The following is a 27,254-nucleotide window of genomic DNA, read 5'->3' as shown; positions in this document are numbered from 1 at the left end:
CCTGGTCAGACAGCGCAAGACCGACCTGATCTTGTGGCTCGTGTGTTCCATGGCAAGCTAGAGGCTATGAAAGAGATGTTGTTCAAGAAGAATATCCTGGGTGTTGTTGTTGCACATGTATACGTAGTCGAGTTCCAAAAGAGGGGCCTCCCCCACGCACACTTTTTGTTGATCATGGATTCTGCCTATAAGCTTGTCGTTCCAGAGCAGTACAACCGACTCATTTCTGCCGAGCTCCCAGACAAGCAAAAGTATCCTAAACTCCACGCCTTGGTGGTGAAACATATGATGCATGGACCATGCGGTGCTCTCAACCCCAAAAATGTTTGCATGCAACAGAACGAGTGCAAGTGCAGATACCCGCGGTCGTTCAATGAAAACACGGCACAGGGCAAGGACTCATACCCTGTTTATCGTCGTCGAGATAATGGTCGGCAGGCTAAGGTCCGGGGTAAAATGTTGGACAACATTTGGGTTGTGCCGTATAACCCTTACCTTCTGCGGATGTTCAATTGCCACATCAACGTTGAGGTTTGCTCCAGCATAAAGGCCGTCAAATACCTTTACAAGTACATATACAAGGGCCATGATAGGGCTTCTTTCAGCATCGACCAGCCCGACGCTGATGGTAACATTGATGAGATCAAAAGATACGTAGACGCAAGGTGGGTTACTCCTCCAGAGGCGATGTGGAGGATATTTGGCTTCCCCTTGTGTGCCAATGACCCGCCTCTCCTACAGTTGCCTCTTCATCTCCCGAATATGCACAGGGTGGCATTCAATGAGCAAGCTCACTTGACCGACGTAGTCGCCTCTGAGAAAGCTTCCAAATCCATGTTGACAGAGTATTTCAAAGCTAACCAAAACCACCCGTGGGCTAGGAATATATTGTACAAGGATTTTCCTAGAAGGTTTACATGGCAGAAGGGTAAGAAGTATTGGAAAGAGCGGGTGGAGCGTTATCAGATAGGTCGAATTGTGTCTGCCAATCCTGCCGAGGGGGAGCGATACTATCTGCGTGTGCTGCTAAACCATGTTGCTGGCAAGACATCCTATGAGGACCTGCTCACCGTGGACGGTAGGCTATGCGGGAGCTTTAGAGAGGCTGCCGAAAGGTTGGGACTCATCGAGGCAGATAACACGCTCGACGACTGTCTTACCGAGGCAGAGCAGTGGGCGATGCCATGTTCGCTCAGGAGGCTCTTCGCAACAATTTTGGTGCACTGTGAGCCAGGCGACGTGCGTGGTTTATGGGATAGGCACTTCGAGCCTATGTCTGATGACTATCGGCGATCACACACGTGCCCGATTGAGGTGGAACAGATGGTGTTGCTTGACATTAGGGGTATGTTGCAGTCCATGGGCAAAGACATAGCTGATTTCTCTCTTCCATGCATTGACGATGCATTCGACCCAACCGAGGGAGAGGCCAGAGAAGTGATCGAGGAATCCAACGTCGATTTTGACATCAACGACACTAAATTGGCTTCGTCGCTAAACTTGGAGCGGAGGGTTGCATACGACGAGATACTAGCTTCTGTTGAACGCGGTGATGGGGGTGTGTTCTTTGTTGATGGACCAGGAGGTACAGGGAAGACCTTCCTGTACAGGGCGCTGCTCGCCAAGGTTCGAAGCGAGGGAAACATCGCTATCGCTACCGCAACGTCAGGCGTCGCCGCTTCTATCATGCCTGGAGGCAGGACTGCCCACTCGAGGTTCAAGATCCCATTGAGCTGCGACGATGGCGCCTCATGCACCTTCACGAAACAGAGTGGTACCGCCAAGCTACTGAGGATGGCCTCATTGATACTATGGGATGAGGCCACCATGACTAAGCGACAGGCGGTCGAGGCACTGGACAACAGCATGCGCGACATCATGGGAAGACGGAACCGACCCTTTGGAGGAAAACCTGTTGTGTTTGGCGGGCACTTCAGGCAGGTGCTTCCGGTCGTCGGGAGGGGGTCCCGGGGTCAGATAATCGATGCAACCCTTCGAAGTTCACACCTCTGGAAGGGTATGCGCCAGCTAAGGCTCGTCACCAACATGAGGGCTCATAATGACACCTGGTTTGCGGATTACTTGCTAAGGGTAGGCAATGGCACCGAGGAAGTTGATGATCAAGGAAACATACGACTCCCTGAAGATATTTGTGTGCCGTCTACAGGCGAGGGTGACGACCTGGAGAAGCTGATTGACCATGTGTTTCCGAGACTAGATGACAACATGTCCGATCCGAATTACATGACTTCACGCGCAATCCTCTCCACCACGAACAACAACGTCGACAAGATAAACATACGCATGGTAGAGAGTTTTCGGGGAGAAGAAGTAATCTACCATAGCTTTGACAGTGCAGAAGACGACCCGTATGGCTACTACGCTCCCGAGTTCCTAAATGGATTGACTCCCAACGGTCTGCCTCCGCATGCACTCAAACTGAAGCTCAACTGCCCCGTCATACTTCTGAGGAACATTGATCCGGCTAATGGTCTGTGTAACGGGATGAGGCTTGTGGTGCGAGGTTTCGAGAGGAACGCCATCGACGCAGAAATCGTGATCGGACAACACGCAGGTAGGAGGGTATTCCTTCCTCGAATACCCCTATGCCCGTCTGACAACGACATGTTTCCATTCAAGTTCAAGAGGAAGCAATTTCCTGTAAGGCTTAGCTTTGCTATGACGATTAACAAGGCTCAAGGCCAGACGATTCCGATTGTTGGCGTGTACCTACCTAATCCTGTGTTCTCTCATGGTCAACTCTATGTCGCACTGTCTCGAGCCACCGCAAAGAGAAACATAAAGATCCTCATTGAGAAGGAGAAGGAGAAGGAGAATGCCAAGAAGCAAAGCGGTAAACCTAAGAAGCGAAAAAGACCTGTCTTGTCCTTACAAACCTCGATGAAGAACATCGTCTATAAGGAAGTCCTTACAGGCTGAAGTCCGCTCTTAAGAAGCTGGCGGGTTTTGAATAAGATAAAGGATTTACTCTTTTGCTACAGACAATTTGGTGCTCTTCCATGTTCTTGTACAAATATTTATCTTTCGATGTTAGCAACTGATTATGTTTATTCAACAAGTCAAATGTTAATAATATTGCCTCGGATTTGTGACTTTGCAAGTTGCCAATTTTTCCTGTATGTGACATTATTTCTCCTTTTGCCGGATTGCATGTATATTATTCTTTTGTTGTTTTGTAATCAATCATCTACTACATCTAAACTAGGCTTTGTTTTCCTACATAAGTATTGCACACTGCCTGGGTCACTCCGTTGTTGTAAAATTCACTGGAGTGTTCTACATTAGAGAAATATTTATGATGCGGCCCCAAAGCAGGCACAGTCAATGTTATTTATTTTTGTCCTATATAGTCTCTTATTTGCCCCTTATTTGAATTTTATAATCCTGGCTTTTCAATACATATCTAAACAGACATGATGTGTTTCTAACTACTTAGTTGCAGGTTTGGCACAAGTAAACGGATGGATGTGTGTTGACATCTTCATGATCTCACAAATATTTCTAGTAGTATTATTTTCCTTTCATTGTGCCATATTCTGTCAGTTGCTTTTCCTATTGTGTGTATCTTGCAGATAAATAAGAGTTTTAATGAATTGTTGGAACCTGGACAGTACCACAATTTATAACCACCTATTATTCTGCCATGAAATGTCCATTTTATAGCATATCAGGTGCGCTTCTTTCTGTTCGTGCCTTCAAAATATCAAACCAGAGGACATCTACTAATATATTTTTGTAGCTCTGTTGCTTCCGATGGTACATGAGCTATCACTGTGGTTCATCTACTAATATATTTTTGTAGCTCTGTTTGCATGTGAACATTGTATACATGGCATGTACTATGAAAGAACAGTATGTACATGTCGGTATTTTTTTTTCTATGTCACAGACATCTGATCCTATCGTTCTCCCTATATGTCGTCCAAACACATCTATATGAACCTATATGTCGTAAAAGTGCATATGTACTTCTCAGTTCTTATAGAGAACGAAAACTGGGTGGCACGCATTATCAGAGTTGTGTATAATCATTTAGGGAAATGTCAAAAAGTAAAAATCCCGTGAATTGGGAATAGAGAAATTCAAGTAGGTAGGAAGTAATGACATACCAAATGATAAAGAATAGCACCACTGCAGCTACAAAATCGCAATTGTTTGCTCAAAGCTCTGAACTCAATTCACCCTGAAAAACATAGTCATCTGAAGTCAGACTGCATGATAGTCGGATGGGACAAAATCAATTGACTGTCTAAATCCTTCCATAGGGGACATACAAATATTTTGCGGTATATAGGTTCCTACTGACAGTTCAAGAAATGCAAACATATAGCACTATTATGTTAAATAGGTCACCCTAAACCATGCTATAGATTAACCATGGTCATGAGCCCAAGCATAATGACTACCCGTACCAAGCAAAAAATAGGACCTTGGAGATATGTAATGTAAAGTCAAAAATAATAATTATCATGCTTTCCTTTTGTTCCCTGAATCGATATTTTTAGAAAGCAAAATGGAAATACAAGGCACACATCATTAAGAAAGAGATGGTCATATTCTAATATTAACTCCTGCTCATTGTGGACGGAAGGCTATGTGGTAGAGCCAGCAGCCGACCAAAGCACCTGTATTAGGAGGGGATTTGTTACCTCGATGTGTTGATAAGGCAATGGATTGGTCATGTCCCACAGGATCACGCAGCGGACGTAGTCATTGACACATTGGGGAATCGGCTCGGGCTGGCCACTTCGTGGAAATCGACGGCGCGGCAGCACACTATGCTCGGCTGGGGTAAAGAACATCATGCGCTGAAATCTAATTATCTGTATGACATGATCTAATTACACAAAATAAGATATCTTAATGGTTTTGTTAACTCAGATTATAAATCATAAATTTAATAAGAGGTAGCAAATTGTAAAAGAGACAAAGTTCGACAAATCACCTCTTTTCGTTCCATAAATCATGTGTTGTCCATATCATATAGCTTGGAGGATAATATCTGCCCATAGAAATGTTCAGAAAGAAGAAAAATGTTATTATCGACAAAATGAAATGTCGGAATGAAATATATTCAGAGCTCGAATGAAATCAGCAAAGTAAATAAACCCCTTTTCTTTAGATAATCAAAAAGGTCAGAGTAATGGACCACACATGACAATAACCAGCATAGTTAACTTCTACTATTTCATCTATCCCCAACGTATATATAACAAAACAGTATAGAGAGGTCGGATAGGACTGATATATTAACTTCCACATCAAAGATCTGTGTCAACACACACATCCGATTGACCTTGTCCAAGGCCAAAAGAACGGTAAGAAAATTGGGGAATGACAAGATAACTGATTTGAACATGCAGGACATTGTTACGTTCCTCACACGCAGAGGAACAGACTAACAATCAAGCAGGCAAATAAATAAATATGAGGTAACAATATTATGTTTTTCGTTCAGCAGCTGGTCTGATAAAAAAATAGTTGAATAGTTAAGAAGAATATATATCCACTTGAGTGGTTCCTTGGCAGACGAACTTTTTTCATGGGGGTTGGCAAGCAAACTTAATTGTAAATGTAGGCAGCAATAGTATACAGTACCAAAGATATAACAGTGTCGATGTAGTAGTTGCGACTGTATCTCATCTGACAACAATTCAAAGAGAGAAAACATGTATGTACGAGCTCACTAGGAAATCAAACCATTAGTCAACGTGGAGCACCATGAAAAGAGTAAACTTTAACTGAAGAATTGTGTGTTTTATTCTCACGTTGGTATTCTTCAGATCTGCATTAGGCCAAATTACCTTTTTTTAATCAATCTCCCTTGCAAGTGAAGTGGACTTAACTTATGTTTACATGTAAAACTTAACATGTATTATGTTTAATTGGCTCTAGCAAATATTTCAAAAGCCCGTGGCAACCCTAATTCATGTTTATTTTTTGATGTTCTCTTTCTTGTTTGAACAAGGAAATGTAAGTAAATGTTACAGCTGGCACAAACTTGAATGAAGTGTTAATGCATTTGAAAAAAACAGTATTCAACATAGTTTTAAAAAAATCCCGTGTATAAGGAAATTTTAGAAGTGTTTTTGAAAAATGTACAATACGTGCATGTTAACTATTTTATTTGCTTCCTTTTAAAAAAATTCTAATCGGTTTATCACACATGAAATCTTAAGACAGGTTATCTTTTTTGTCTTGTAATAATATAGTAGGTTCTACTCACCGAATCACAAAATTGATCCCATTAATTAATATTTGATTGTGACCAAATCGGTCGATTTGTTTACCGATTTCGTATTCAGAGCTTCCTAGAAACGCTTATATATAGATCAACCGTTCCAGCGACCTTACCAGACCTCTCCATCCTCCTCTCACATGGCGTCATCCAACAGTTCAATTCACATGCTTCGTTGGCAGGAAGAAGAAAGTGAAGATTTCGGTGAACTAGAAGATCATGACGGCGCTACGCCGATGCGTCCCTTTGGTAAGGGTAACACACCAAAGCCAAAAAGGCTTAGGATGCATAATCACGTCGAGCCTATTAACCTGCCTATTAGTAGTAGATATCCCGTTACGAAAGACGATAGGAAAGAAGGTTTGGGGGACGGTTGGGGTACTAGCAACGATCAAATTCTGCAGGCAACCAAGGAGAGCAACAAGCTGATGCAAACTCTCATAAAGAAGATCAATCAGTTGGAACATATTGTTGTGAAGCACATGCAAACATGCGAGAAGAAGACCGAAATGCCTTGAAAGGAGCAATCATGAGGAGTTATACAATATTCTTTACAGCTTTTATGTTTTATGTTTCAACGCTCCTTAAGAGCATTTTGCATTGTAATCGATTTGGAGTCAAACTATGAAAGTATGAATAAAGAACAGATATTGTTTCATGCTTGCTTTCTTACTCTCTGTTTTTGATCTTCCCTTTGAGATTTGTCGCCGAACACGCTATTTTTTTCTTTTTCTTATATGAATACGCGGTACAAATGCTGTAATCCGTACTTCCATCGAAATATTCTTTTTATTACAAATGGCATTTACTGCGTTTGTGCTATATTAACTAACTTACGTCACAAAACGCACAGGCTTCTCAATTAAGCATGCTGGTTTTGAAAGTGCGGCTGTTACTACACTGTGCATACAGAATCAAATTAAAAAAGAGACGCTAATTAAAAAAGGATCGAAGTTACCTTTTCACGCGCATACTCAATTGTGCATGCAACCGCGACCAACGAATCAAGCCATCAAAGACCGACTGAACAAATTATTACTATTGCTAATAACTTTGATTTAATTTTTTGTTACTATTTTAAAATGCCCGTAAAATAGTCGTTGCAAAGTAACACACGACGTCTCATCACATGTTATAAAATCAAATATGTTGGGATTTTCTAAAAAACATATAGTATAATAAAAGCTGAGTAAATAATCGATTTTTGAAATTGATTACATGTTGGTAATTAATGGTAATATATTTAATCGACGAAATATTGGAGAATCCATGGTAATATATTAATTGCGTGACTACACTTACCTTAACGCACTATCACCTTAATTATTTTGATATATCCAATTATTGCGTTTCTAACTAAAAATCTGAAGTCATCATTATATTCCCGCAGTTTGTTATATTGAATATAGGGGATTCACAGGCGAAAAGGAAACAATGATACTGGTGAGATAATTGACATGATTTCGATCAGATTAAGAATCTGAAATATCTATAAATAATTAATTGATTCAAAAAGTTTTAGCAATAAATTTTTTGTTGCCAAAGAACTCTCATAACTTACTATTTATAATAGTTTCGATAGTAGAGGTTTTTTTTCGCTAGACGGCCACATGCAAATAATTGAAAGAATTTTGATTTTCCCGCCTGTGGGCCCCTTGGACTATATATATAAATGCCACTACCCGTGCCCGTGCGCCTCTCTATCTTTCTTTAACAATTCATCCATTAGCTCCCTGACCATGGTGATACCGTACAGCTCGAGGCCCTCGAGGAGGGTGATGGCGAATCCACCGGATCCCATCATGCCTCTGCCTACCATCCCTCCAATGAACAGGCAAGTGTACAGATCTTCATGCACGCTTATCTGACATCACCGTTTGTTTATCCCATCATTTCGTATTATTTTATGTAGGTACCTGAATTTTCAAAGTGTACAGATGGAACATATCTATCAAAGATGTTGGATAATTCGAGCTAAGGTGATGTGGAAGTCCCATATCAGGGTGCATGCAATGGGAAACCCATACTTTCGTTGCATACTTCTGGACCAGGAAGTATGAGATTAGTTATCACTAAATATAGCAACCTTTTTTAATGTATATACACATGTGTTCTAAAGTCTTGTTATCTGAATTCTTAAATATTTCTAGGGAACAAAGATTGAAGCAATTGCCTTCAGCAACCAAGCTTATCGATTCAACGACATTCTGCAGATCGGGCTAACATATGACTTCAGTAACGTCGGGATAAACCCCACGGAAATGCTAGATGGTCACTTCTGGTATCTATGCATGGAGTTTGTCATTGAACTAAATGCTATAACCATGGTTAGGACATCGGTGCACAGTATTGCATCGACAATCTGTCCACCATTTTTCCCACAACTTGGTGCCATATCCTTGCTACGGGACAAAACCATTACCGGTGCAACATCTTTTAGTTTGTTTTTGCATATTTATCGATTTAACATTTTGTCTCACCCAGACTTAATTTTTTCTAGATGTTCTTGGTATTCTTGTCTATGCTGGTAGGATACAACATAGGTGGGATTCAGTATGTAGACGGCAGGTCCATTTTGTTGAGATAGGCATCATGAATTTTCGGTAAATTCCAATCAGTACTTGAGGTTTTATATGATTATTAATATTTGATAGTTGCCTACCATCAACATATCTTTATCATTCCAGACGGGAGATACTGTTTATACGCCTAAGTCAAGAGCATGTTGGTCGTCACTTGTACCACTTGCAGAGCACTGAAAATTTGTTCGAGAAAATTGCAGTTACGTACATACAGGTAAACCGTAGGGATAAGTGCATGGAGACTATGAGGGAGAGCACATTCTTGTTCTCCCCCAACATTAATGATGATGTTCATCATCTTCAAGGTAAGTTATATAAACTATTTCGATTTTTATGGCTTTTTGTTCTTTTCTGTATTACGATGTTATTAGTACTAACAAATTGTTTTTACGTAGATATCCACGAAGCCTGCTTAATGACACTTGACGAAACCCTATCATACGTCAATGCTGCAGTTGTAGCCAGGGAAAATGGACAATAGATGACTTTGTTTTTCAACACGGCTCAATAAAAAGCTCGTTTCCCTCGGTCCTTTTATCTACATTTGGAATAATAATGTATTCACACATAACAATCATTTCTGTTAAAGTGTGTTTTCTTTTTGCTTGTCAACTCTAAGTGTAGCCATTATGGCAGTATGTATTATTCGTACGCGTACTTAATTCGGGATATCTGGTTTTATAAAAAGGTTGATTTTTTTCGATCCGTTGAGATTGAACTGTAAATATGTCATGCCTTAGGAACAAAATATTCAACTATAAAAAAGGAGAAAGATCTGATACGCCCCCGTCACGTTTTTTTATAATTAGAAAGAATCATCTACGTCTTAAATATGACTTGATATATTTGGCAGGCAATAAAAAGCATTAAAAATATATCCGTTTATATATATGCTGCATCGACATCCTAATTGCCAAGACACCTCAGTGAACGATCACTCACGCATATCGATCAGCGATGGAGCCCATCATTGGAAACAATGCGCCGGCGATCCCTAACTTTTGGCAATTGTTTATACACATATTTTAGCCTATTAGACTATTATTTAGATTACAATTGTGCCACACCCCTAGCTTTTGTACCGATGAACAGTTCTCACTGCCTAATTTTGCAATGCAAATTAAAATGCATGATTAGCACGTAGTGCTTTCCTGATCATTTTTTCAGTGAATTATTTAAGTGAACAAATAAATTCATTAATATTTCATCGTTATTGTGTACGTCGTTAATTTTCTTTTGATGTAGCTAATCTCATATCGTATAACTTCATCCATACACGCACTGTTATACGATACGATGTATACTTTATTCTTCAGAAATAATCACATTCCAGCTATAGAATAGTAAATAAACATATGAAGGTCATATGGCACGTATCTTGCATATATTATTTAATCCTGAAGTTGTCCCTGATCTTCCTCTCTCGCCGTTGCCTTAAATTCCAGCTAGCGATTAAACGCTGATTATTTTTTATCTGTTCCTGAATAGAGTAAAAAAAATGATATATGCATGGTTTTTCTTATTGATCAGTACCCTACAGTACACAACTAGAACCACGTTAATAGTAGATATGTTAGCTAGCGATTAACTTTATCTAAATAGAATAGACATATGGGTAAGTAAAATTAAATTAAAAGAGGCACTAACGAATGATTCATAGGATGAAAAAAAAGCAATATGCATCTCAATTGGTGTTATATAAAAAAGAGTAATCTCAAGATTTGTTAGCTGATTTACATCGAATTTTGTATTCCTCCTATTTTTCTGGCACAAGTAAGATTATTATTACGTACTTTGTAAACTCTTTATTGATGGAAAAAATATTAATATGTTTATTAGTTGTGTATATCTTGAAAATATTATGCAGAGATTTTATAGTCAGAAAGAAGCAAATTGGCATTGAATTAATGATAAGTAATTTAATTTTTTGGTAAGTTAATATCTCTGACATCTTTTCTAAATTATTAATAGGTGTGTATTTGATATGAAAAGGAAACAGATCCTTGCCATACAGAAATATTAACGGCATGACTGGATCAAGGCATGATCTGATACCCAGATGTCCTCCGCATGGCATACTATATATATGTTAACATTAAAATACTATGCCATCCCTCCTCTCCCTCCTTACTGTCCCTTCGCCCAGACCAGGAGGATGATTTGCGAGGACTACGTTGTGTAAGCAAGAACCATCAAGAATTGGAGTTCCTCTCGGTATGTCAATTTCTGGATCTTTCTCTTATATAATAGCGTGTTTTTTATTAGATTAATAGTTTTTATATGTTTAGTTATACCATCAAATCCCAGAGAAAGAACACCATTGCAGATTATGCAAGCTTATATAAATATCATACCCAATTAAATTGTTTGTAGTGGGCTGGAACTACTTATAAATTGTTTATACACATATTTTAGCCTATTAGACTATTATTTAGATTACAATTGTGCCACACCCTTCGCTTTTGTACCGATGAACAGTTCTCACTGCCTAATTTTGCAATGCAAATTAAAATTCATAATCTTAAATACTTTTTATGTTGGAATACGGTTCAATAATTTAGTGAACAGTCCTAAGTTTAACAACAAGCTAAGTAAGCATAACAATTTACCAGAGATTCCTTTCCATTTTATGACCTCATTGTTTTATCCATGCCTGTCTTCTAAGTCCATATTACTGATAACATGAAGTAGCTGTCAGCCATAATATGTAGGCCTTGGGAATATCTGTCACGAGAAATGTAAAACTGTTATGGTATGTACATGTCTTCACTAGGCACTTGCATGTATGTAAATAGCTACAAGTAATAGATGAATACACCTGTTAAGTTTTCCTATTGGAAAATATAAAATATTTAAAAAATGTTCGAAGAGAGACAATTGTTTGAATTTTTACAATCAAAAACGAATTTTGTTCGAAGAGATGTTTCATGCTGATTCACATGGGTCATAGGGAAGAACAAATATTGATGATGATAGTATTACCAGGTCGTACTTAATGCGCATATCAATTGCTAGCAAACTAAATATTCAAATCATGTGAAAAAAGTAGGCAATGTAAACTTTCAGTAAGAGATACAATAGTGTTGAATCAGCAAAGTTTGTGTAACCATTCAAAATGACAATTAGAAAGTATATTTATTTTATTTATCCATGGCAATCATCAAATGTAAACTTAATATTTTTTTTGCTGGTAAAAGGTTAAATGGTTTTAAATTACAAGAAGATCAACAGATTATTTCGTGCACTCAACTTCTCCAATATTGCTCCATTATCTTTCTTCCCTTTGCTCTGTTTAGTCCCTTCATGAAAATCACAGTTAGTAGGAAAAAATAATTAGTAAACTGAAGAAGCTTATCTCGAGAGATAATTTATGCATGTCAAAATGCAGTACTTTAAGAAAAACTTGCAATTGATATAATAGAGTTATGTACAATAGCAACACCAATTATAATTGTTTTTTAAAACTGACCAAAACTGGGTGATTGTCTCTCAATGCAATATTTAAGAGTGTTCTTTTAATTACAAAGCAGTACTACCATCACATGTAAGTTTTAGACCCTCGCGCAAAAAGCATCATGATTCATAGTTAAGTTCAGTATTGTTCAGACTACCACAGATCTTCCAAACAAAACAACAACAAATTCAACTGGTCAATTTTTTGAGTGAGCAAGGCATAGTTTGGCAGTATAATTTAAGTAAGAACTGAACTACTGTGAAACCACTATTTTTGAGCAGTGGGCAACAAATACTCCGGATGCTAAAAAACATACATTTTCTGAGTACTGTCAAGTCCACCGAAGTGTTTTGCTGGTATTGTTTTCCTACAGTTTTTTTCAGATAACTACTTCATGGCCAAATAAATTAGCATCTGCTAACTTAGCTTCGCCTAAGCAACATGTTGGAAGGATTAATCAGTGTGTGCTAACGGATTCCGGCTTAGTCAAAAAAACCAAAATACTTCACTCCCAAACGCACCCTAACTGGACTTCAACACACATAACAGTAAATGTACTCCATCATCGTTACACCCTCACATAGCATAGACAAATAATTAAATGGTTATTGATAGTTAACCAGACACGCGACTGTATTAAATCAATGTGAACCGGTCATTTAAGTCGATATTTTGTTCTCACATACCTGCTCCCATGCCTTTTAACATATTGGTGCTGTAGGAGTTGTAATTGTCGTCCCCCGGCTCCAACTCTCTGCTCTCAGTGCTCGTTTTCAACACCGCATGACACACATCTCGGCTCACACACAGAAAAATTTTGATTAGTTTTATTGATAGGCAGACTGAGAACCTAACTACTGAACCCTCTTCCCAAACGTTGAAGAAAGCAGTTTGCTAATTTTGTTAATTACAAGTCAGATCAAAATATAATTTTAATCCAACTGAAAAATCTTGTGGAAGATCTGACCAAGTATTTTGTAGACAACTGCATGTACAAATACTATATCACATAATAACAGGTAGCTTTGACAACTTTTACAAATACTGAATTATGATAGGGTGAACATGATGCAGGCGTACCATATAATATTCAAACAATAAGCAGATATGTCTGCATGAGATATTTGATGCATGGGGGTGGGGTGGTTAAGGAGGAGCTTACTCATGATGAGCAGCCAGGCATGCAAGTAATAACTGGATTTGTGGCCGTCGTCCGTGCATTGCCGAGACAGAGGTTGGGGTAGGTTGTCTCCCTCTCATCACAAATCTCCATCAACCTGGGGTGGGCGGTTGCAAAGAAATCATCAAAGCCGCGTGGTCGATAGACGGCGGAGGCTGCGGCGTTGAAACATGATTGCGGCGTCAAATAGAAAGGGCCGGGCACCCGCCTGACTTACTTGAGCACGTGCTTGGTTCAGTTCATGGCGACGGCAAGGTGGAGCGGACAGGAGATGAGAGATATGTGGCATCGGATGACGATGGAACAAGGGGACTGGCGCTCGCTCTGCTCGCTACAGATAGCAGTAATCCAGTCCATCATCATTACACACACAAAAAATATGGTGTAAACCGAAATGGCCATGGGGGAGCTGCTTACCGAGGAGATGGTCACGTTGACCTTGCTTCTCAACTCCATCAACGCCGGATCCGCGCTACTCTCCTGGCGCATCAGGTCGTCCGTCGAGGAGGAATAACACCCGTCGCCCGCTAGATCTACGGTGCGACCGTCGTCGCATGGATTCGAGCGATTCGGTGAGAGCCGTGGTCGTCGGTTTTGCCGCCGTGGGGGCGAGAGCACAAACAGTACAGTGGGTGAGGGGAAGGAGAGTGGAGAGGATGCCGCCGCCGTCGGGTCAAGAGCGGCGGGAGTGGAGTGAGGTAGGGGAAGGAGAGTGGTTAGGTGTTTGTGTGACAGATCCGCCGGCGGTCGGAGTTGTGTGGCAGCCGGCTGGCCGATGCAGGCGGCATTGCTGCGGGGGAGGGGAGAAGTCGAGGGTTGGGATGCGGCGGGGGAGGGGAGAAGTGGATAGGAAAGTAGTTGTTGACATTCTCAACGCGCATGGGACAGATCCGGCGGGACGGCGGCGGCGCATGGGACAGATCCGGCGGGACGGCGGCGGCGCATGGGACAGATCCGTCGCTCGGCGGGCTTAGTCTCCCGGCTGGCGGTCGGAGTTGCGCGGCGGCTGGCGGTTGGAGTTGCGTGGCTGGTGGATGCAGTCGGCGTTGCTACGGGGGATGGGAGGCGTCGAGACTTGTGATGCGGCGGGGAAGGGGAGAAGTGGAAAGGAAAGTAGGTGTGGAAGTGAGTTGGTGGAGGGGATAAATGAGTGTGGCTAGGGTTGCAGTGCGGCGGGGGAGGGCAGACGGCTAGGGTTTTGTAGCCTGTCCTGTGGGTTGTCGGGTCGGGCTGTGATCCAGCTTGGGCCTGGCTGGGCCGGTGAGGCCAGCACGTGTGCCTGGCCCGTGTGATCCTGGCCGTGGTGGATATCTAATTTTATGCTTACGTGCAAATTGTGCTCGACGTTAGAAATGCTATCCTGACATTTGTACTAATTTATTAAAAGAAATCTTATATATTAAATGTATAGGAAACTCATATAAAAAATATATATATGTTATTAAATATGATTAATAAAAATAATTCTGAATACTAATTGTATGACAATAAAAGAGATAGGAAAAAATTATAATACTTTGTTGTAGAAGTTTTGTTTGCAAGTTTCTGTAATTTTTTTGGCTAATTTTTCATGTCCTATATAAAAAAGATAAGGTAGGCGGCGTGGTAGGTGGAGAGGCGGGGAGGTGGGCCGTCGGGCGGGGAGGTGGAAAAAAACTTTTCAAACACAATTATGAAAAAGCGAACAATTTTTTCAAACACAATTTTTTTTTTGAATTTTGAGAAGAAACTTTTAAACAAATAATAAATTTGAGCAAATTTGGGACCACGAACAGTTTTTGAATCTTTAAAAAACATTCGAAAATGAGAACCATTTAAAAAAACCGAACAATTTTGGAAGCGTGAACAGTTCTTTACAAGCACAAACTTTTTTTGAATATTGAGAACAAACTTTGAAAATCGTAACCTTTTCAAAAAATCCATAATATTTTCATAAACGTGAACAATTTTTTAAAATATGAACATTGTATTAAACTTGAGAACTAATTTCAATAAACAATAACTATTTTTGAAACTCCAGTACAATTTTTGAAAATCCAGTACAATTTTTGAAAAGTCAGAACATTTATTGGTAAATCCATAAAAAAATTCTAAAAAGCAAAAACATTTTTTGAATTTGAGGAACAAATTTTGAAAATACCTAACATTTTTTGATAATATATATCAGTTTTCTTTAAAAAGCAATAACACTTGCATAATTTGAAAAAAATATTATGAAATATCAAAACATATTCTAGAAATCAAGAACATTTATGTAAAAAGCAAAAATATTTATCAAATATCATGAATTTTTTTTGAAAATTCTGACCATTTTTTTAGAAACATGGGGTATGACATTTATTTAAACAACATATATTTCTAATAATATCAAATAGGTTTTCTTTTTTGCATAGAAATAAGTTGTGTTACAAACATTATTATTTTTATTATATACTACATATAATAATATGATGCACTAGGAAATATCATTTATATTTCATCATATATATTTCGTCATGGTATACTTGTTATTAATGCTGGGATGCTTTTTTTGTAATTATTTTTGTACCTCACAAAATGATATTAAACAAAAAAAATTGTAATTTTTGATTTGTAATTAAAAAAATTGTATATATATAAACATGGTTCATAAAAATAAATATTTTTATGCTTGTTACATATATTAAGGGTATCACAAAAAAAACATAGAAAAAGCAAATAAAGTTTGGTAATGTTGGGTTGTTTGTTTTAGTTTTTGTTTGTCAATTTTCCATAGCCTATCATTTAATTTAAAATAGTTTAAGCAATTTCAGACGCCTACTAACTTATATGAACATTATAGTTAGTTGTTTTCCCCGAATAGTTCTGTTTGTAAAATGATTTAAGCAGCATATTTTTCTAATATAACCAAATGCTTTTCTTATTATCAGATAAAACAGTTGTTTTAGTTTCAGATACAGTTCTATTATATTTTATATATAGTTTTATTATGCAGTCAAAAATATTAAATATATTTTAGCATAGATATAAATTGATGGGTTCCGACATACGCACTGATGCAACGATGACAGACCGCACTGAAACACCGCGAGAAGAGGTGCATATAGCTAACCTTACTCTGCATCTATATTATATACGATAAAATGAATGGTGTATTTATATTTTTGTTTTTTCAGAATATAGTATACATGGATATGGACTCTGGAGATGCACGGAAAGAATCCATTGAGGGTTCAGATGCAATGTCGCTGCAAGGGGCCGGAAATTCACAACATAATCACGTCGAAGAGGTTATATCTCATAATAAACCAAAAAAGGATGCTAATTTACATGTTATCCCATAAGGTATTTTTTTTATATTATTATCAACATTTTTTTGTGATATTGCCTTTTGTATTCAACTAATTTGGCTTTTATTGTTTACTAAGTTGGCTCACCTTTTTATGAATTTCATAGACTATGTTTGTACCCCTAGAGATATTACAGTCATCGAATCAATCAAGTCTGCCCCTAAGAATACTCAGTTTGGGGACATTGGAGATGCCTTGTTAGCAACTGACGATTTGGAATGCCTTATTAGAAATGACATGTTCTTACATGACGGTGTAAGACCTATTGCACAAACTTTGTAATTAATTGATTATATATAATATCATAATTTATAAATATAATCTAAATATTGTTTGCAGGTGATAAATGCTTACATATATTGCATGCTTGCTCACGATCATCTACAAGACAGGGCGGGTGAAAAGGTACACATTATTAGCACATTTGTATCGGGCCAGATAAAAGAAGACGGGAAAGAGACATAGACCCATCAAAATATCGTCGCATCGTGCATCATGTTAATACTTATCTACAACAAGATATGGTTAGTTTTTTCTCGTAATCCATGCATATAATTATGGATTGTTTTTATTTGGTTCATATGTTTAATGATTTAATAATAACTATATCTAATTGTGACTGTGACTTGTATCTTATTTACACCAGTTATTCATTCCGATTAACATGCCGGGCTACCATTGATATCTAGCAGTTGCCAACGCCAAAACACGAGAGATCCAAGTATTGGACTCACTTGGTGAGAATGTCAAACGCAATGACCTTGCTACTACGGTAACTATCTATTTCTTTTCTCATCTTAGCATTTATTTTGTTTGACTTCATCCTTAGCATTTCTTATATATATATATATATATATATATATATATATATATATATATATATATATAGTTACTAGGGCTCGAGAAATGGCTGAAACTTGCAGAGCATTGTCCGGAGTTTATCAGAGGTCATAAGTGGCCTGATCTCAATGTTACAAAATGGACGGTTGTAGAGCAAATTCAGGAGGCAATACAAACCGACGGGTAAGCACTTGTTACAATGGTTTATTTTTAGATTCATCTGTGTGATATTCTAAAGCATTATTTTATAATATTATAGCGTATCATGTGGATTGTTTATGCTAAATTTTATGGAATACTGGACATCATATGGACTGTCAGACCAGTTTACGCAGGTATTTCAGTTTTATATATTATCTCATAATTTTTTATCAAAATATCTTATAAATTGTTTTCATATTTTTTTAGGAGGATATGAAACATTTTCGACAAAAAGTAGCAATTATTTTGCTCGATTCAGAGCTTAATAAGCTAAAAGGATGTCCCATGTACCATCAACCTCTCAACGAAGAAACTTTAGCTAATTCTGATCTTGAGATCCTGGATAATCCATCTGACGTGGTCGAAGACAAACGTCCCGCCCCAATCACTATCATTCCCACGGACCAACGTGAAATACTTGTCGGCCTCTGCAACTACATCGTGTCGATCAATGATGCTGGGTGTTTGGAGTAAGTATCATGTATCAATATTTAATGTGCGGATGTATATTATTGTTCTTCTTACCATCCAAAACACAGGAAGGTATGGGTCCGGAGCTCCACACCCGATCCAATGAGCTTAAGTCTTAAGAAACTTCAGTGCATACTTAACATGGAGCAGCCCATGGACAATGATTGCTTCAACACCGCCGTGCTTATGCTGGCATGTGACGAGGGATTATTGTTCACAGACCCTCCTATACACTACATGGATCTACGATTTTGTGTAAGTTACCGTAACTATTCATTCTAGGTGCCATTAGTATCAACATGTTGAAACAATATTTTTTTCTTTTACTTAGTCCATGCTACTAGAGTCAACACGAGGTCAGAAGTTTTGTGAGAAGAAAACTATCCAGACGTTGGCAACATTATTTGATAGCTGGCCTGGGATGGAGACCGACATCTCATCTTGCAATAAGGTAAATAAAATATTTTGACCATTGTTATCATGGTTTGTTTTTGTTTCTAATAGCTCCACTTGTAGATTTATCTTCCCTATGCATCCATCGGCCGATACATCCTGTACATCATCGACAAAGAGGCACGTCGTCTATATATTATGGATCCTATTCAATCATCACAATCGTCAGAGGATAAAAACTTGAGGCATTCACTGAAATTAAAAAGTTTTTCAAGGGATTTCAAAGAAGCACTCGAAATAAAGCTGCCTGGATGGAATTCTGATATATCTAAATGGCATCGTTTATTTCCGGCCGGTGTTCCAACGAGTATAGACGGGTAATGAATTCATAACAAGAATATTTACTTTTATTATCATTATATTATTTATATTATTAATTGAAAGTTTTCCAGGAATGTGTCTGGCTATTTTGTTTTTCATTTTATGCTCTGGTGGAACGGTAAAGAATTAGTCAAGCCGGTTTGCGCGGTGAGTATTGTGGGTTACATGTTTTAAGACCTTCGGCGTGAAATTTTCATACTAACTACATTTATTTTTTCTGCAGGATGGGTATGAATTGAGGAAGCAATTTTTATTATACTTGCTAAAACATCGTGGGAATGAAGCTAGAGGAAACTTTCCTGATATTGTGAAAGAATTTCTTAAGCGCATCATCTAGATATTAATATTTTTGTAATAGATGTTAAGTTGTAACATCACTCAGTTTGTTACATTGCAATAATGGACTTCAGTCTGTGTTATATTGTTTGTATGTGTGGATTTTAACATGTAACTCTGGTAAACTATTTCAAGAGCCCGTGGCAATGCACGGGCACTCTACTAATATTATTAGAATTTCAGATAAGGAGACAAAAGGGAGATGAGACAAGATTAAAGAACTGGCTGATATACTACTTGTGCAAAGCTTTGCACAAGCAACAAGCATTGTGGTGGATTTTTCACACATTTTCTTTTGATAATAAAAGATTAGGAAAACAATTATGTTTGGCAACATCGGGTGTAAGCTTTGCACAAACAACAATCATTTTGATGGATCTTGACAGACACTTTTTTTTAATACAAGACTATTTTTTCCCTTTGTATTGGTTAGGGTGCGCCTGCCTGGGCAATAGTGCAACGCCCAGGCGACACGTGAAGGCCCCACTAGCAAGCTAGTGTGGTGGACCCTTCCTCATAAAAAATAAATTTAATATCGTTGTGGACACATGGCCCACATATCAGATATTAAACTGATAAGAACAGATACTACACTTGATCTTAGCCAAAAGGCCGAGAAAGGTATGCTTTGAATCTATGATGTGGGTCTCCTTTTATAGTTATCTCAACCGTTCTGTTGTGTTGCGCGGGCGAGGTGGTACTAAACCAACAATCGGTCATTAGAAGCCTGTCCCTGTGCGTCCTGACTAGTTTCTCCCGTTTGGGCTTGTTGGCCGGTTTGCCCAGCTAAAAAACTATAGCAAGCAGCCCAGATGCCTCGACAGCCCAATAACGTGGCCTCCCAGTTCAGAGTTTCACACTCATGACCTCACGGGAGTACTTTCTGATCTGTCGAGTAGCAAAAAATGACACATCTTAGCCTGGTTTAGTAACGTTTTCTGAATTAACTTAGTCGTAAAAACGTAATAAAAAGCAAGATTTTGTCATTTGGGTGGGCAGGGATTTAACTTGAGGAACCTGATGGACCTGTGAAAGCTACTGAAACGACTTGTTTGTATTTCCTAATCAGAAGAGTGTAATAGTAGCCACATGTACAGCAATACTTCCGTTCTCTCTTTCTCAAAACTGAACCACTCTGCTACACTGGTCATTGCCATTTTGCCATCAATTGGGAAGGACCTAAGGTGCAGCCAGCATTGCATCATCCAGACATCAGAACGGAACTATAACCCAGAGAAATGTTCAGCTAATAAGTTGACGAGCAACTAGCCCGATTCCGATATGTCTCGGAGGAATCAGTCATGGACTCATGGTGCCACCGCAAGTCCTCGCAATCGAGCAGGCAACGCCGGCACGCTTCCCATGACTCTTGCCTTTACTCTCTGAAGACTGAAGACTAGCTGCATTTTCACACCATTGATTTATCAGAGATGCGATTGTGTGCAAATAAATTGAACAAAAGCGACTACTCGAAGAAGGAACTCCAGAGCGGCCCCAAAGGAGGGCCTCCTCTTTGATACAAGCCACCAGCAGAAAAATAGGCATCTGGATTCAGGATTCCGTATTAGTCGCTTGGGAAAACTAAACAGACAGCACAACATTTTACATGCCTCCCTCTTAGCCTTTGCTCTTGTGCAGCTCATCTCCTTTATTGCAGGCGCACATGGAAAATTTCAGGTCGCCCTGTGATGCAAAATTAAGTGGAACTTTTACACGTATTCTTCACATAGCGGCGCTGTTTTGTTGAACTGAATATAGTACCCTTTACATAGGGGTACAGAAAACCGTGACTTGCAAATATTCAGAAGAATATAACTCTACTAGCACACTTGATAGATAGGTTTATTCAGAAGGAAATCAATCTCACACAATCATGGGCACCTATATTCAGATAATTCTCCAAGTGCTTAGTTAATCAACCTTATTAAATTTGGACGACTAATATTTTTTATATTGTATTGGTTGAGGTACGCCGGCCTAGACAATAGTGCAACACCTAGGCGACACATGACGGACCCCTAGCAAGCTAGTGTGGTGAACCCTCCCCATAAAAAATAAATTTAATATCATTGTGGACATGTAGTCCACATATCAGATATTAAACTGATAAGAACAGATCCGAAAAAGGTATGCTTTGAAACGGCGCCCAGGGTCTCCTTTTATAGCTCTCTCAACCGCTCCGCTCTGTTGCACGGGCGAGGTGGTACTAAACCAACCAACAACAGATTCATTAGAAACACGTCGTGCGTCAAAACATGTCTGCCCTGCGTCCTGGCTATTTCTCTCGATTTGGACTTGTTTTGGCCCAGCTAAAGTATAGCAGCCCAGCAGCCTCAGAGGGCCACTAACGTTGTTTCTTAATTGATACCCATGGCCTGACGGTAGTAATTTCTTTATTTTTTGAGGGTGAAACTCACGGTAGTAATTTCTGTCAACACGTGCCACCGCATCTGAGAAACCATGTCTTAGCCGGACGAACAGAATCAACACAACATCATCTAGGAATGTCTTAGCCAGAACTATATAACCCAAAGAAATGTTCAACTAAATTGATGAGCCCAACTCCGATACATCTCGGATGAATCAGTCATGGTGCCACTGCAAGTCCTCACAAAGTCACAATCCATGGTCCAGAATGATATGATGCTCCGATGAAGCTGGAAGAAGGCAATGCGGGTACGCTGGGGAAGAGATAAAGCTAGAAAACTGCACTTCTTGCCATCATACTCTGAAGTCTTCCTTGGGTAGACCACTGAAGCTGTTGTACCCAGCCAAGGCACAACACAAGCGTCTGTTTTATTTTTGCCACGGCACGCTAGCTGCGTTTCACATCATTGATATATCAGGGAGCTAGGATTGTGTCGAACTTAATTGGACAAAAGCGACTTACTAGGGTAAGAACTCCGAAACGGTGACAAAGCGGGGCCTCCTCGTTTATATAGGCAACCAGCTGAAGAATGAGCATCTGGTTTCCATGATAGTTGCATAGAAGGACCTCTCTCCCCCGAGGCGGCGGCGCCGCGCCGCCCCTGGAGAGTCCCTGTCCACACCGCCCTCAGCCCCGGAGGCCGCCGCGAGGCGAAGCCCCTGTGGTGAGGCGGCGGCGACGGCGCAGTCCTCGGCCGGCGGTAACGCGTGGGGGCAGCGGCGTCCATCTTCCTCCACCTCCAACGGCAGTGCGCAGCGGGTTGACGGTGGTCAGGAGATCTCCGGCGACCATTTGGCGGATGAGATTTTGGCTGCAATGAGGTCTGATCTGGGCCCGAGGGGTTTAGATCGAGATCCTCTGCAGCTGCGCCTCGTCTCGACAACGGCAAGAGGAGATCCCCCTTGGGTAATCTTCGCGGCACGAGGATGTGACGCCCGGATAATTAAGCTACAGTGATCCCCCGGATGCCGCGTCACCTCGGTTACTGTTGATAAACTCTAGATAATTCAAAACCGACACAAATTCAAAATTTAATTAAAGGAAAACAGTAAAAGTTTTCAAACATTAAAATAAAAATATTCAGTTGTACTAAATATTACATAAATAATTATGGTGTAGAAGACACAGTTTCATAAAATGCATAAATATTTTAAATTGAATTAAAACAGAAGAGAAAATAAATAAAAGAAAGAAAATACAAAAGAGAAAAAAAAAGGAAAAGAAACCCCCCCGGGGGCTCCGGCCCAGCAGGCCATCAGCCCAACTGGGCCACGAACCACCAGGCCGGCCCACCCCCGCATCCCATAAACCTCCCCCACTCCCCACTCGCCCCACCGACACCCCCCACTCCTCCCCCCAAATATCTCACCCCCCCTCTCCCCCGATTGGATCGGGATCGAGAGGAGGAGGCCGCCGCACGCCACCGCCTCGTCATCGTTCGCCGCCGCCCGGAGCCCACGCCGCCTCGGCGGACCTCCCCACTGGCCTGCCTCCCGCTCCGCCGCGTCGTCCCCGTCGACCACCCCGACCCCGACCCCCACTGCCCCGTCCCTACTCTGCGTTGTGAGCACGCGCCCCTCTCCTCCTCCTGTCTCCCTCGCCCACGCGCATCCCGTGCCCGCTGCCGCTCGACCAAGCCCTTGGTCGCCCCCCCCCCCCAAGAGGACCGCACCCGACTCCTCCGCGCGTCGTCCCGCTACTCCCTCGCGTGCGCGCACACGCTCACTCCCCTGCGCCCCGCCGCCCTCACCACGACCCGGGGCCATCCCTTCCGCCGCGCCCCTCGCCTTCGCCGGCACGCCCGCGCTTCACGGCCCCTGCGGTCGCCACGCGCCGCACCGGGCGCGCTCGCCGCTGCCACGCGCGCCGCACTGTCACCGCGCTCCGCGCCTCGCCTCTGCTGGCGCTGCTGCTCCGCCTGCGCCTGGCCTCGCCGCTGCTCGCCCGCACACCGCAGCCTGCCGCAGCTCCCCGCCATGCTGCGCGCCAGCCACCCTTGCGCGCGCACGCGCCCTGCCTCGTTCCTAGCCGTTGCCGTGGTTCCCCTTCTCGCACGCCCACACACCCGCCCGCGTCGCGGCCGACCCCGCTAACCCCCAGCTGCTGCTGCCCTGCTCCGCCTACGCCGCTACTCCGCCCCTGGCCTCGCTGCCGAGCGCCTCCGCCTCCTCGCCGCGGCCAGCGCCCTCCCCTGGACGCGTCGTGGGCACTACCCCGCCGGCGCCCTCCGTCGCCTCCGTGCGGGTACGCGGCGCCCGCACCCGATAACGCCCGTCGCCCGGACCCGATAGGCCCCCAGGGCCAATGACAAGTGGGGCCCAGCCCCTGGAACGTTTTAAAAAAATGAATATAAAAAATAATTAAATTAATTAATTAATTAATTAATTAAGTTAATTAATCCTATTTAATTAATCTAATTAACTAGTTAGTTTAATTAAACAGTAATTAGATTAGTTAAACCCTAATTAGACTAAACAGTCAATGACGAACGGGACCCACACGTCAGTTGACCAGTCAACGCCTCTGTTGACTGCTGACGTCAGCGTGCACTATTCTGGATAATGTTGAATTAAATTAAATAAATAAAATCTAAAAATGATTTAAAACTTTAGAAAATCATATAAAATAAACCATAGCTCAGATGAAAATACTTTCTACATGAAAGTTGCTCAGAACAACGAGACGAATCCGGATACGCAGCCCGTTCGTCGGCCACACATCCCTAGCATAGCAAACTCGCAATTTTTCCCCATCCGGTTCATCTGTCCGAAAACGCGAAACACCGGGAATACTTTCCCGGATGTTTCCCCCTTCGTCGGTATCACCTACTACCGCGATTAGGGCACACCTAGCAATGCTCATTGTCATGTCATGCATCTTCATGCATATGTTTGCATTATATTTATTGTTTCTTCCCCCTCTTCTCTCGCTAGACACCAAGACCGATGCCGCTGCTACCCAGTACGACTACGGTGTTGACGACCCCTCCTTCTCGGCTGAGCTTCCAGGCAAGCCCCCCGCCCCTGATCACCAGATATCGCCTATTCCTTCTTTCTACTGCTTGCATTAGAGTAGTGTAGCATGTTACTGCTTTCGGTTAATCCTATTCTGCTGCATAACCTGTCATTGTTGCTACAGTTGTTACCCTTACCTGTCATTTAGCAGTGCGTGAAGGAGTGAGAGAATGGCGGGTGGCAAAGCCGCTCTCTTGGTGGCCCTGCTGTTCCTGAGCCTGGCCTTGGAGACCAAGGCGGACAGCGCCGGGTACGACCCCGCCCCGACGCCGCTCACCACCTCCCACAGGAACAGGAAGGGCCGTCCGTCTCCACCGCGCCCTCGCCCTCGCCCCGGCCCCCTATGCCTCCCACGCCAACGCCGCCCCCGTACACTTCGTCCCCTCCTGAGCCCACGCCGCCCCCGTACACTCTGTCCCCTCCTGAACCCTCGCCACCCCCGTACACTCCGTCCCCTCCTGAGCCCACGCCACCCCCATACGCCCCGGCCCCGATGCCATCTCCATTCCTCGAGCACGGCGCGGAAGCTGACTCCACTGGCGTACAGGCTGCCGCCGACGCCGCCGACTACGAGGAGCCGCCATCCACGCCGGCCTACAAGCCCAAAGCCTAGGGCTGTGAGTCTCTGCCAACGCATGCAGGGCCATTCTCATCGAGATTAAGTAATATGTAGTCTGAATAATAATGCAGATTGCTTGGTTACCCGCCGCGCTGATTTGTGTTCGTCCAGAGTTAGCGTACTTTCATGCATGTGGGTATTGCTACTGTTGTGGTATTACTCTAAGACCATTATCTGCTAGTATAATGTGGAAATGGTAATGGGAAACTGCATGTTGTGTGTCCCGACATGAGTTCAACTTCAATAACATGAGTTTCGCTGATGAGATGTGATGTTTGCATGTCGAAACAGTAAATAAGACTATGGCAACCAAAGCTAGTTCTGCAGGATGCCCATGCCACGCTTGAACAAATACTTAGGATCAAGCCCTTCAGCTGCGCGCATAAGCCGGCACCGTACGTGGCGCATGCCAAGCCGTCCGATGAACGCTTATCCTTTTTCTTATCTCATCCGCCGAATTTATATGAATTTACGTGAATATTTTTATGTCATCCCGTGAATCATAACTAATAATGTTTGCATTGGAGCCAGCGTACGTGAAGCATGTTTCACTCCGCCGATTTCGTTTCAAAATGAATGTTTGTTTTTTCACAAGCCAGCGACTTAAATCATGCCCCGTTCCAGCACACCAAAATTCGAGAAACACTCAACAGAAAGAGAGTAGAGAAACCCACCTTTGTCTAGCAGGGTGTTTATATTACTGCATAAACACGATCGACTTAAAAATCATTCAGTATTTTGAAAACGGTTGACGATAAGGTTAATGGATTGGAGGAGAGAGCCAAGTGAAGGAAGATAAGGTTATCAGTCAGTTGAACAACCTCTCCTTTCGGCTGGACATGGTAATGTGTGTCACCTCATTTTTTTTAATTTTTTTTAGAAAAGGAGGACGACCCCCGGCCTCTGCATCTGACGTGTGTCACCTCATTTGTAGGACTACTCGATGTTACTCATTTTGTTCAGAGGTCACCTAAACCTTGATCGTTTTGGTATGCATGAAACCAATCGGGTATGGAGCACTGAAACAGATTGTGCTTTTTTTTAAACGGTTGAAGTCCTCATTGCGTAAGTGAGAATAATGGAATCAATTTCCCATAGGAAATATTTCAGTGCTTTTAAGTATACATAGAGGGAAATGCGTATGAACATGCACATATGGGTGCTTGAGCTGTCCACACACCCTCGTTTACTTGAAGATCCCTAAAATATAAAGTTGGTGTGAAATTTTACCTTTTCTGAATCGGAGACATATTGAAACAAACAAAACGAAGGAATGATGAAATTACTAAAATGTACATTATAAGTGACATTACTGCAATTGTACGTCGACTAAAATAAGTAAAATTGTTACTCGAAAAAAAAAGTTCATCATAAAAAGTAAAATTAAACAATGAAATAACTGAAGCTCACATATGATTGAAACAATAAGATCTAAACTAACAATGCTTCTCAAACCGTTCTAAATTGTTTACCTTGGCCTGGAGGACATTAACCAGTTCCTGTCGGCCTTCGCTTTGAAGATGTAGTTGCATGTGCACTTTTTTTGTATTTTCTTTCTCATGTAAATAGCAGCCTTTTCCCTTCTGTTTTTTCCACCTCAGTGAAATGGGCAGTGCTACTGCATTTCCGGTCAAAACAGATGTATTTGAGATTGTTCTTGTGTCTAAGGTCTTGTTGACAGGAATTCAAATACCAGTCATCCAAAAAATCACAATGAAATAAAATGCATGTCTCTTATTTAGGGAGAGAGAAGTCAATCAGGAGCTA

At 41.4% G+C, this 27,254-nt stretch overlaps 1 protein-coding gene, 1 long non-coding RNA gene, 1 other non-coding gene and 1 pseudogene across 3 annotated transcripts; 1 reads left to right on the top strand and 3 right to left on the bottom strand.

Annotated features, from left to right (window-relative positions):
• Positions 1-66: 66 nt before the first annotated feature.
• On the top strand, positions 67-2,940 carry LOC141027446 (uncharacterized). The gene has a single exon (XM_073504476.1). It carries the CDS (start codon positions 67-69, stop codon positions 2,938-2,940), a length of 2,874 nt encoding a protein of 957 aa, XP_073360577.1.
• A 1,234-nt stretch (positions 2,941-4,174) lies between these two features.
• Positions 4,175-5,389, bottom strand: LOC141026453 (uncharacterized). Its single transcript, XR_012188624.1, has 3 exons — positions 4,967-5,389; positions 4,671-4,807; positions 4,175-4,204 (listed from the first exon to the last, which is right to left on the bottom strand). It is a non-coding gene; the product is annotated as an uncharacterized lncRNA (long non-coding RNA).
• A 14,466-nt stretch (positions 5,390-19,855) lies between these two features.
• Positions 19,856-20,051, bottom strand: LOC120970021 (U2 spliceosomal RNA). The gene has a single exon (XR_005764792.1). It is a non-coding gene; the product is annotated as a U2 spliceosomal RNA (small nuclear RNA).
• A 1,337-nt stretch (positions 20,052-21,388) lies between these two features.
• Positions 21,389-21,557, bottom strand: LOC120970043 (U2 spliceosomal RNA; annotated as a pseudogene).
• Positions 21,558-27,254: the final 5,697 nt, after the last annotated feature.

Source organism: Aegilops tauschii, chromosome 7 (genome assembly GCF_002575655.3).
Source record: "Aegilops tauschii subsp. strangulata cultivar AL8/78 chromosome 7, Aet v6.0, whole genome shotgun sequence".
NCBI classification, from domain to species: domain Eukaryota; kingdom Viridiplantae; phylum Streptophyta; class Magnoliopsida; order Poales; family Poaceae; genus Aegilops; species Aegilops tauschii.
Note: the sequence above shows the minus strand (reverse complement) of the source record. Positions and strands in the feature narration are given on the sequence as shown.